At 56.1% G+C, this 12,070-nt stretch overlaps 2 protein-coding genes across 2 annotated transcripts in view; one reads left to right on the top strand and one right to left on the bottom strand.

Annotated features, from left to right (window-relative positions):
- The window catches only part of WDR93 (WD repeat domain 93), a 48,464-nt gene extending 47,884 nt beyond the window's left edge, over positions 1-580 (top strand). Inside the window, exon 17 of the mRNA XM_061181770.1 lies at positions 272-580. Coding sequence (XP_061037753.1) covers positions 272-371 — 100 coding nt within the window. The 3' untranslated portion in view covers positions 372-580. The remainder of the gene's footprint in view (positions 1-271) is intronic.
- A 5,183-nt stretch (positions 581-5,763) lies between these two features.
- MESP1 (mesoderm posterior bHLH transcription factor 1) lies at positions 5,764-7,164 on the bottom strand. Its single transcript, XM_061181769.1, has 2 exons — positions 6,442-7,164; positions 5,764-6,116 (listed from the first exon to the last, which is right to left on the bottom strand). The coding sequence occupies exons 1-2, from the start codon at positions 7,162-7,164 to the stop codon at positions 6,042-6,044; spliced, it is 798 nt and encodes a 265-aa protein (XP_061037752.1). The 3' UTR covers positions 5,764-6,041.
- Between the last annotated feature and the right edge of the window lie 4,906 nt (positions 7,165-12,070).

Below are 12,070 nucleotides of genomic sequence, written 5' to 3'. Positions count from 1 at the left end.
GTAAATTCACCATGCCTTCTATCACTGTACATTTCCTAGTTTAGGATGCTAGACCTATATTGTTCCTTCAGTGAAGTTGTTTCGAGTGCCTTCTGTGCACCAGGCTGAGTCCTGAGAACACAGACAGGAAGCAGATGTGTCATTTGGAGAGCTTCTTATATCAGCCCAGGATGGTCAGGGTCTGCCTTGGGGACCTAGGAGCCCCCGGGGGGGGGGGTGGGGGGCAACGCAGCACAAAGCAGGTTCCTCTCATCAACTGTGTGACCCACAGGTTTCAGAAGCCGGTGAAGAACAAGGTGAAAGAACAGGAGCACTGGACCCGGCTTCAGAGGTATTCCTTGCTTCTCCAAAGAGAGAACCTCAAGAAGTGACAGGGCTGCTGCTCTGGGCTCTCTGAAAAGGTTGGCAGCAGGCAGGCTTTGCCCTGGAATGCTGTGAGGTCAAGAGACACGGTGACAAAGGGCTGCAGCTCAGTAGGCCTAAGGGGCCTAGACTTGCAGTCTGGGACCTCTGCAGAGCCAGCAAGGGGAGAGGCCCAGTTTGGGGGGCCTTCAACCACTAAGCCACTTGGAATCCTCAGGCGGGCAGATGTGTCACCTAAATAAACAGCGATATTGTCTCCAGACTCCAAAGCTGCTGTGGTGTGTAAACTTCATTCCCACCCAGTCCAGACCCCCAGCAGGGCCCAGGCAATGATGTCAGCCAGAGTCCCAGGCCTTGTGAGGACCACTTGCCTCATAGGACCAGGAGCCACTTTGTTCAAATGAGCAAGACGCCCAGTCCACCCCAGCTACTGTGTGGCCTCCTTTTCTCTCCGCCTACTTCTTTTCCCTCTCTTTGCTGTCTCATAACCTTATGGAATCACTTTGGAGAGGCTGAGGCTCAGAGAGGTTGAGTGACTGCCTGAGGTCACACAGGTATGAGAGGCAAAGTAGGGGCAGGTGAGGAGGCAGGCAGGAACTGTGCCACTACTGCCTCTTGCCTTCTGGTCTGGGAACCCTATAGGAGGCTGGGGTACCTAGGGGCACAGGAAGAGGGCGGAGAGGTGCCTTTTTCTTTTCTAGAAACTGCCCTTCCCAAGAAAACTGGGTGGAGGAGTCCCCTGCAGCTCAAGGCCTACGTCTGACTCTCCGAGGACACCGTGTGGTATCTTTGAGAACTGCAAGTGGTTAGTGCCTCCGGCCGTCTCCCAAGACCGCCCACCAAGGCCAAATGCTTGCATTGTTTTGTGACCGCAGCTGCTTTTGTGTCCCCATCCACCTTCTCCCCTGGGTCACACACACTCTTTGTTGGCACGACACCGCCCTCATGGTGCTGATACTGACTATAGCTGAATGTCCCCTGGATGAAGAGGTCCCCGCATGAGACACTCTGCCCCTTGCCCTCCCCCGGATGGGAATGAAAACACAGCAGCAAAAATAACTTTCTACAACAATCCTTTTCCACAGTAGGCATGGTGGCAGCTCTCTCTGAGATGAGGAAGGAAAACTTAGGATGATAGTCTTGGCCTTACACGGCACCTAAATGTGACGGGGAGCTAACATTTACGGGGCATCTACCGTGGTCTGTGTATTTTTCATATAAGCTTTGTGAAATGTAGATATCATTACCCCCATTTTACATGAGAGGGAAATTGACACACAGGTTACACAGCTTGGAACAGCCTGTATCAAATCCTGATGGAATTTTTCAACAGAAAGTGTCAGAAACCCAACTCAAACTAACTTTAGCAACAAGGGGAATTTGTTGGCTCATGTAGTGTAAAAGTCCAGGCGTAATGTTTTCCATGTGGCTGGACCCCGGTGTTGGATAAGAGCAGAAATCCTTCTTGGCCTCTCAGTTTTGACTCCCTTTCCAGGTAGGCCCTCTGCTTGGGCGGCAACATGGCCACCAACAGCACCCACAGTGAGTGTCCCTTTCTCAATGGTTCCAGCAAAGTCCTGAGCCTGCTCCTCACCGGCCTGCATGTGGTCACATCCCTGAACCACTCACCGTGACGACCTTGCCAGCCTGTGCACGTGCCCATCCCTGGGGGGGCATGGAGGTCATGGCCACCCAAACTAAGGAAGGGGGAGCTGTCTGGAGAAAAGAAAATGACAGGCTGCAAGGGATGAAGGCAGGAGGGGTGCTGAACAGGCCGAGACAACGAAGGTGCCCTGTCCACCCTTTCCAAAGTCACATGCAGGCAACACCAGGCCACCTCCTCATTTCCTAGTGTGCATGGGGGGAGCGAGGAGGGCTGGGGCATTCACAGGGAGCCTTAGATGCTGGGGCCCACAGAGGGATGAAGGAGAAGGAGCCAGGGCTGGTAAAGTGCCAGAAGATGGGCAGAAGAGGCCCAGGTGGCACTAGGCTGGGGATCCAGGGCACTAGCGCTGGTGCACCACTGGGGCTGTGCCAGTGGCCCCCAAAGAGGTCCTTGCCCACTGGGAGAAAGGGCCCCTTAGAAGCAGCATCAAGAACCTTGGGTCTTCTCAGGGGAGTGTTGGGACTAGGGTGAGGCAAATGGGTGCCTGGGGTACAAAGTTGAGGAGGCACTTACCCTCAGCGTTGTGCAAATGCAGGGTCTGCCACTGGGGGAGAGTGGGGGAGAGCGGGGGAGTGGACAAAGTGGCCCTGGCCTCGCCCTGGGATGAACAGGGGCTTTGCAGTTAGGGCTCACTTCCCTCCCCAGCCCTGTGCCAGCCTGGTTCTCCAGGTAGGGGGTATTTCAGAATCCTGGGGCATCCATGTGCCCCTCAGATGGACCTGTTTATTTAGCAACGCATGGCCAACGCACGGCCCTCCTCCAGGTGCACCACCTGCCCACCCACGGCTGAGCCCAGCTCTCCAGCCCTGCTACCAGGACAGTCTGCCATCTGCCGATACAGACAACTCATGACCACCAGCCCTTCCCTCCGCCCCTGGGTTCATACGGTGACCCAAGTGCCGTGTCCTTGAATAAATGTCTTGCATGTCGACCAATCAGCTTAGCTGCCCCTCCTTAAAACACTGGCCCGGCCAGCATCAGCATCTACACAGTACAGCTGTCTCAGCGGGAGCAACACGTGTGGTCAGCAGGCAGTGGCACGTCCCTGCTGGCAACGGCGCTGGTGGTCCATGTGCTTTAGGAGCTTTATTTCACACCCCCAACATGCTCACACACTTGCCTGCCAGGCTAAGGCAAAGACCGGATTTGTCGACTACCACCCACCGTTGTCCCCACCCCAATAGCCGCGTACTAGCTTTGTGAAAAATTCCTTGACCTTTTTCTGTGCTCCAGTGTCCTGATCTGTAAAATTGGTATAAGCACCACCTGCCCGCCTCACCTGTGGCTCTGAGGCTAAAATGACTTGAAATTGCTGCTCCATATATGTCTGTTTCTCCACCATGTGGGTTCTGACCCCTTGGGCTTCGAAGGTGGAAAGGAGGGCAGCATTGTTGACTGGCGGCGACCAGCGTGCAGGCGGATCCGCAGGCCAGGCCTCTGATGCCATCCTCCCCCTCCTCCCACTTCTAGCAGGACGGTGCCCAGACCGCTCTGGACCAGCCCCAGGTGAGGTGAGGCGCCACCCAGCACCCTCTGTCCTTGCTCAGCTGTCGCAAAGGCAGTGCACCATCGGGGAAGCACACAGGCAGGCCCTAGAGTCACACCCGCGTCCCAGTCCCAGCGCTGCCCCTGAATATCTGCATGGGCGTGTTAGTTAGCCTCTTCCTTACCTAACTGCCCATCCTCAAGATGGCCCTGCTAACTGGGGTTAGCTCACAGGTTAGCGGAGAACTGAGAGCGAGCACTCGCCCAGGGCTCACCTACCTGGACGCTGCTTACGGTCCTCCTCCCGGTGGGTGTGAGTGCGGCCAGCCCAGGAAGGGGGTGGGGGCGTGGGAGTGGTGGGAGGCGCCCCCTTCCCATCTCCAGACCTCTCTTATTAACAGGGACGTGCTAATGAAAATTCACACCCAGGTGCTAATAAACAGTGGGCCGCTCCTGGGCTCAGAGAGCGAGGGGAGGCTCTCCGCAGGGGAGGGGGCTGGCCGATGAGCCCCACTTATCTGTGAAAAGACTTGCTAATAACTTTAATTCCCCGTCCTAAACCACGGGGCCTTTGCCATGTAAATAGATTTTCTAAACTGGGCTGGGTCCTGGAAAAGACTTCCCGTTCTGCTCCTTAGGGCTCTGGGAGGGGAGAGCGCCTTGGGGGTGGAGGTGCGGGAAAGGGGGCGGATCAGCGAAGGTGTGAGGTCCCGCCCCCCTGCAGGGCCTCTGCTTTTGCATCGCACTCTGTGCAGCCAAACGCTGGCCAGGGTGCGCCTGGGCTTCTGAATTATACACAGTGAGCCCCCCACCCCACTCTGAATCACTGCCCCTCCTGGCCTGGGCCAGAGCACTGGAAATGATCTCCAAAGTGGTTTCAAAACAAACCTATCAATATCAATGGATAAATAAACTGTGGTATATCCATACAATGGAATATCATTGAGCAATAAAAAGAAACAAAGTACCGATACATGAGAAAATATGATGCCAAGTGAAAGAAGCAAGATGCAAAAGGTCTCATGTTATATGATTCCATTCATACTAAATGTCCAGAACAGGCAAATCTATAGAGATAGAAAGCAGATGAGCTGGCTGGGGTGGGGAGTGGGGGAACGGAATAATGGGGAGTCACTGTTAATGGTTACAGGGTCTCTTTTGGGGGGTGATGGAAAATGACCCAAAATTAGACAGTGGTGATGGTTACATAACCGTATGAATATACTAAAACCATTGAATTATGTACTTTAAAAGAGTGAATTTTATGGTACATAAATTATACCTCAATAAAGCTCTTATAAAAAATGCCAAGGCCAGTATTTCAAAGATACTTGAGCGGGGCAGAGGGGAAGAACTGAGTATCCATAGATGGCTGAGGAACCCTCGGACAGAGAGGCTACACCCCTTACCCCACGTCACCACCCCCCAGGCTTGACTGCTCACCAGACCCCCTGACTGAGGCCAGGCTCCTTCTGGGCTCAAGGCTCCCCCTTCCCCACACAGCACTTCCCTAATCTGAATCCAAGCCTGGTTCCAGGTCAGCTCTGTGGATTTGGATGCAACCAATGGACCTCTCATCTCACCCTAGCCAGGCCTCTAGGAGGTCACAGTTACTTAAACTTGGGGCTGACCACTGATATTATTTCATGTCTCTAAACCACATGGGAGAGAAACCAGAGTGAAGGGAGATGGGAAAATCCCAGGGTCCAGGCCTAACGCTCCAGCACAAGGGGAATAAGGACTTGGGACACATGCAATGAGCCCTTGGAGCTGGTGTCCCCTCAGACCCCAGAATGAATGGAGCTGGCAAAACCCTACCAGAGCTGAGAGCCCGGATTCTGAAGTCATACCTAGGCTTGAGTGCTGATTCTTGGCTTATCCTTCTGCAAAATGATTACTTAGGTATAAAATGTGTAAAGGACCTGGTGCACAGTAAGTACGCACTAATGGAAATGCATTTTCTACAGAGATACTTGGTTTTATTCAGCTCCCCACCAGGTTCAAAGAAAAGATGGACAGACTCCGCTCGCTGCCACTTTCTCCAATGAATCTCCTCCCCCCTCAGGCTAACCCATCTGGAACAGGAGGTGCTAAGCCAGGGCTGAGGGAAAGGAGGAAGGGGTCTGAGCCTGTGTGCTTTGGGGGCTGAAGACTGCAAGAAACCCTCCCAACTCTCCTACGTCCTTTGGAGGAGGGGAAGGGAGCTTTGTGCCCCTGTAGAGAAAGAAGAACTTGCCAAGTGACACCAGCACAAAATTTATTCACAAATAAATAAACACGTACTAGGCAGAGCCTCCTGCCTGCCTCGAAGTGTCTACTCTCTGGGTCCCTTCATCACGGGAGGGGTTGGGGAAGTCCGTCCTGGGTGGGGACAGGCTCTCCCTTTCAGCAATGCCCATGCCAGTATCGCCGGTGCCCTCTTCCAGGAAAGGGAGTCTGGAGTGGGACCTCTTCGAAGGCGCAGAGGCCAAAAAGGCGTCGGTGTTCACAGAACGGGGTGCCAGATGTCCACCGTCACTTCAACTACTCAGGCCGGCGGCCACTCCAGGGGCGAGAGGGGCATCCAGGTCTCCAGCAGGGCCAGTACGTCGCCGGGAAAGAGCTTGAGGAGAGAGGGAACAGCGAGGCCCTCAGCGTTGGACACCGAGCGTGGGTGTCCGCCTCGCGAGCTCCACTTTTAGGGCGCCTCTGGCGGGGAGCGGGACCCCGCCCCCTGCGTGTACTCTCCCTCCCCTCGCCGCTCGAGCGCCCCGGGCACACCAACTCTGTTGCTCCGGAGGGCGAGCAGGCGAGGCCGGGCCGTCAGTGGGGGAGCCGCACGGGGGCTGGTCCCCGCAGTGCGCGCCAGGGGGCGTGAGACAGTAGGTAGCGCCATCCACTACTGCGCCGCGCCCGGAGGGAGCTCCGCGCGGGAAGGAGGTACTAACCGGAGATGAGGGGCCTGGCTCCATCGCCGGCCCTTCCGGGCACGCCGCCTCGTCGTAAAGCACCGGCGGATCGCGCGGCTCGGGCGCCGCTAGGGCTCCGGGGTAGGCGGGCGGGGACCCCCAGGACACCACTGCGCTGGCGGCTGAGCCCAGGTCTGGGCCGCACGCCTGCGCCTGAGTCTGCATCTGCGTCTGCGTCTGCGCCTGCGCGGGGCCACCGTCGGGGCACAGCGGGCAGCCTCGAGGGAGCGCCGCGTCGCTGTGGCGCCGGCGCCGGCGCTGCAGGCTCTCCTCGCTGAGGCCCAGCACGGCCGACAGGTGGCCGATGTAGCGGATGGCCAGGCGCAGTGTCTCGATCTTGGTCAGGCTCTGGCCGGCGGGCGCCACTGACGGGGGCAGAAAGCGGCGCAGCTCGTGCAGGGCGCGGGCGAGCGTGCGCATGCGCAGCTTCTCGCGCTCGCTGGCGCTCTGCCGCTGCCCGCTGCCTAGGCGGCTGCCGCGGACGCCGCGCCTCCCCGCAGTCGGGGCGCGGAGGGCGGCGCTGGTGACGGGCTTCCCGGGGCTAGACACGGGGCTGCCGGCCGGGGCACTGCCCCAGGAGTCCGGGGACGAGGCGGGCGAGCAGCCACAGTCCCTGTTGGAGGCCGGCGGCGGCCGAGCTGGGCCCCAGCCCGCGGAGAGGATCCAGGACTCAGAGAGCGGCGGGCACAGGGACTGGGCCATGGCAGCGGCGGCGCGTCTGGGGGCCGGCGGCCAGCGACCGCTTTATCCTGAGCCCGAGGTGTGAAGTGGCCCCTTCCAGGCCGCATCAGCACTTCAAAGCGGGCTCGGGGCCTGGTGGGGGCGGGGCTTGACCCTTTGAACCAACGGGGGGCAAAGGTGCCTGCCCGTTGACTGCGCCAGGTTGGCCCCTCCTGGGTCCTCGCATGGGCACCTGACCCAGACACTCGGGCCTCCTGCCTGCGCCAGTGCGGGCGCTGTCCAGGGTGTTGGGCCAGCTCAGTAGGTTAAAGGAAGCAAGGTCGGGGAACTGGAGGTTCAGTACTTAGGTTTGGGTCTGCCTTCACCTGTTGGGGATCTTATGCAAATTCTTAAGTTTTCTTGTATCTTCGTTTCCAGTTTGAATGATGGGAGCCTCAGGGCATAGTGCAGCCAGGTCTGTGGACTCGTATAGTGACCGGGAGTGGGGCCCTGATTCCTGCCAGAGGCCAGAGTAATCCGTTCCTCCTCTGAGGCAGGTTGGTCCTGGGTGCACCCCTCCCTGGTGGTGGTGAGTGGGAGGGACAAGGCTATCCTAGGTAAATCCAACAAGCTGGCTGAATCTGGGCAGGTTGCTGGACCGTCTTGAGTGGAGGGAGAGGAAGCCTGCTGCCCTCCAGGCCACCTTCAGCCTGGCAGGATCAAGGGCTCGGCCTGTTGCCACCGCTGCCACCACTGGCCTCTAGCTGGTATTCTGCCACTTTGGGGCAGGTATAACGGGACTTGCCAATGAAATGTGAGTGCAAATGACACAGAAAAAAAGCATTTAACAAAATCAGGGGAATTCCCTTGTGGTCCAGTGGTTAGGACTGGGCTCTCTCACTGCTGGGTTCAATCCCTGGTCAGGGAAATAAGATCCCACAAACCACAGCGGAGCCAAAAAAAAAAAAAAAACCAGCACCTCTTCATGATAAAAATTCTCAGCAAACTCAGACTAAAGGAGAACTTTCTCAGTCTGATGAAAAGCATCTACAAAGAAGCTACAGCTAACAGCATACTAAATAGTGAAAGACTGAAAGATTTCCCCCTAATACTGAAAACAAGGTGAGGATGTCTGCTCCTACCCCATGCCTCTTCAACGTTGCCGGGAGGTGGGGGGGGGGCATCTAGCTTGTGCAATAAGGAAAGAAATAAAAGGCGTACAGATTGGAAAGGAAGAAATAAAAGTCTCTCTATTTATGGACAACATGATTGTCCACATGGGAAGTCTCAGAGAATCTAATACATTGCCTGCCTGACCCCTTGGGTTTGAGTTTGCACATTGTCAAAATAGCCACTTCATGCATGGTTGTCTGCTCTCCAGCTAGACTGTGAAGTACCTGGTGTCTGGTATCATGTCTTCAAAAGAAGTGGTAAAAAAAAAATTTAAAAAAAAGAAGAAGAAGAAGCGGTATCTAGGGTCTCTTTCAGTGCCGGCGGTCTACTGTTTTGCATCCCCCATGGCTTCCAGTTCTGTGAGATTGATGGGTGAGCTGGTGTGTAGCAAAGCCAAGTGGCTTGGTACCTTCTTCCTGGGCATCTCTGCTCACCACCTCCCCCCTCCCCTTGTCTCTTTTTTCTTCTACTGCCTTTGGCCTTTTCTAACACCCTCTATACCCTCTACCCTGCAGTCTGTCCCAGCAGCCCCAGATGCTTATGCCCATGGTCACATCCAGGACAGGCAATGCCAACCCACCGTTGGGGAGAAGGGGAGGAGCCCACTCCATGGACACATGCCATAGGGCCCATCTGCTCCCTATGAGAGCCTGGCCTAGGCCTGCAGCTGTCAGCAGGGTCTGCCCCTTCTGGACCCTGGCCAATGGATGCCTTCCTGGGGTTCCAGATCCAAGCCAAGAACCTGGCATTAGAGCCCAGTGATGGCCCCTTTGATCCACTGGACCAGAGCTAACAAATGGTGAGAACTGGTTGTGCACCCAAGCAGGGGGAGGTGCAGCCTAAAAGCTGGACAGGCAGGAGGGGTGGGATCTCAGAGGGCTCTGGGCATTCTGTTGCCAACCTCTGAATGTCAAAAAATTCCTCCAATTCCCACATGATTCTGATTTCCACTTTGTAGCTAATAATTGAGAAAACTCAGAATGACCAAAAACTCCTAGACAATCAGCCACCCTTTTGTTATATTGTTATATATTTGAAAATATAATACATGCATGTGATTAAAAGTTGAACAAGTACAGAGGGTATAACAAATCTCTTTACTATTCTCCATCTGAGGCCTCCAATTCCCGGTCCAGAGGAAACCACCATTACTGGTTTGTGGGCATCAATGCTCTGAAGTGAAGTTTTATTAAGTACGAAATCAACTAGACATTCTTTAAACAAGAGGCCATATGTGTGGGAGGCAGACTGTTTATCCTGAAAACACAGCTCTGGCCCCTGAGGATTCTCAGATCTGGGACCGAACAGTTAACATTCATTGCTCACTTACATGGGAGCCACTGAGAGATCTGGAGCAGGAGAGAGACACCATGAGAGAGGGTTAAAAAGACCCAGGGGTGTCTGTGGAGGCAAAGAACTCACAAAAATGTCATGAGAGGCAGGGCAGATGGGAGGGTTCCACCCCCAACCCCAGTCCTTCAGTCTTCAGCCCTAAGGCTGACAAATTGGATGTGCCACGTGGGAGTCCCTCCCTTTCCTGTTGCCTCTGAGTCTTGGGGCCCAGAGTGTGCAAGGGCTGTGGTCAGTGGGCCTGATGAAGCCAAGTGGGGGCAAAGGGGGGACCCCCAACCTAGATCCTGGGCTCTACCCCCTCCCGTCAGCCAGCCTCCCTCTTCCCTTGCCCCCATGCCTCTCTCACCTTTGATCTCCTTATCGCCAGCCTCTCCGGTGGCTTCATTAGGGAGCTGCCCCAGTTAATGAGTTCTCCGGGCGGCACGGCCCACACGCCCTCCCGCTGGGGTGAGGACTTCACACCTCTGGGGCCTGTGTTTTGACAAGTGCCGGAGCCAGTGGCTCCTGCTCCCCTGGCCCGAGCCTGCCATCGCCTGCCAACGTGTAAGGCTGGGAAATGAGGCCTTGGGGCAGCCCCACCGAGCGGAGGTGAGAGTTCAGTCGGGGTCCTCGGCCAGGGTGGGGGCAGGCAGGACAGGGCAGCACCCTCTCAGGCTGGGGCCCCCGTCTCAGCCTTCCTGCTAGGAACCAGCCGGCTTCCTCAGGCCAAGCCTGGGTCCTGGGCGCTCTCCCCCTCCCACCTCCCAGCCTCAGCGCCCTCATTTTCCCGGCCAGCCCCTCTGACATAGGAGTGCTAATCAAAGGTGCAATGTCAGTACTGCCCTTGCAGCCCCTAATCCCCATCCCCTCGGGAGCCAGAGGCCCCAGGAGAAGGAAGCAGCTCTCTGCTACCGCCAGCCTGTTTAGCATCAGCAGGCGCACCTCCTGGGAAGCTCCTAATTTGGGTGTTTCCTACTGCCAGGGATTTTCCCGCCACACCTCGGCACCAGCCTGAGAGGCAAGCCCTTTCAGGGGAGCGATTGTTATTCAAGAAGTCCCCACCTTTAGACAGCCTAGGACACCCCTCTTGGGTGTGGCCAGTGTAGCTTAGAATAGAACCCCTGCCCTGCCATGTACCACTTGTGTCACTTGGGTAACTCACTCTCCATCTCTGGGCCCCAGCCTCTGCTTCTGTGCCATGAGTAATACCTACTGTGCTGACGTGATGTGGGTGTCATTGCCTCGCTTTGTAGTTAAAGACATGGAGGAGCAGAGAGGTGGTCCTATGTCACATGGCTAGTAGGGGTAGAGCTGGGATCCATTTGGCTCTGTCTGGGACCAAAGCCAGTGTTCTGTCCTACCACCAGCTCCCCTGTCTCCTCTGGAGGACTTGATTGTCTCCTTTCCTCCTGGAGGGCCGCCTGGAGAGTGAGGGTGCCGAGGTGGGGACGACGGCCCATAGTCCTCAAGCCCCCTTGAAACCTCACTACAAGTCACTGGGACCTGTTGAGATGTAAAAAGAAAAACGTTTCCAGACCCACCCTGGAGCTGCTTGAACCAGAATCCCTGGAGGAGATTCTGGGTATGAAAAGTAAAATCTCCCAAGAATTATGAAGCTTGGCCACTTTTGAGAAGCAATGCCCTATAGTGAGCACCCCCCAATCCAGAGAGTGGAAAAGGCACGGGGAGTGCCCAGCCCCCTACCATGGAGCCTAAGCCCCACTGGGTCGTGGATAGATGAGGCCGTGCTTGTGCTGGAGAGGGGGCAGCAGCCACCTGGAGCCCAGAGCAGTCAGAGGGCCCAGCAGGAAGGCTCCCAACTTCTCCTCCACCTCCCTCCTTCCCCATCAGTCTCCCAGCTAAGGCCCCGGAAGCTCCCAGGAAGCCCCTTCCAACTGAGATCAGCCCCTCTCCTCACACCTTTAGCTCCCGGAGCCACCGAGTTGGCAAGCCATATGGAATAGATTATTCTGGACCCATGATAATCTGATTATCTTGGTCATGGATCAGCTGGATGCGCAGCCAGTGGAAGTCACAGGAGGCAGAGGAGTGACGAGGAGGGAGGGGGTGGGAGGAAAGGAGAGAGATTTGTCAGATTCCGGGAAAGGCTCAAGAGGAAGTGCCAGAATCTCCCCTGTTCTGGGAGCTGGGCTGAGAATGCAGGGTAAGTAGATTGTGCCTTTCTCCTTAGGGGTGTCACATTTATGCTCCTTCACTTCGTCTGGGTAAGTGGAGGAGGGTCTAAGCCTTATAGTGAAACATGGGGAAACTGAGGCATAAAGGGGTTAAGTAGTTGAACCAGCCCAGAGCAAAGATGTAGACAGGTGAATGTAGGGAAACTTGTCACACGGCTCCTCAGTTTCTATGGCTGTAAAATGGAGCAGGGACTCCCAACTGCCTGCTGAGCTGTCCTGGGAGACTGCATGCCTTGATTGCAAGGCAC

This window comes from Eubalaena glacialis, chromosome 2, assembly GCF_028564815.1.
Source record: "Eubalaena glacialis isolate mEubGla1 chromosome 2, mEubGla1.1.hap2.+ XY, whole genome shotgun sequence".
In the NCBI taxonomy this organism is placed as follows: Eukaryota; Metazoa; Chordata; class Mammalia; order Artiodactyla; family Balaenidae; genus Eubalaena; species Eubalaena glacialis.
Note: the sequence above shows the minus strand (reverse complement) of the source record. Positions and strands in the feature narration are given on the sequence as shown.

Coding starts and splice junctions, on each gene's coding strand:
- MESP1 (XM_061181769.1), bottom strand. CDS start 7,164: ATGGCCCAGTCCCTGTGCCCGCCGCTCTCTGAGTCCTGGATCCTCTCC. Junction 6,117..6,441: donor AGCCAGGCCCCTCATCTCCG/GTTAGTACCTCC, acceptor TCTCTCCTCAAG/CTCTTTCCCGGCGACGTACT.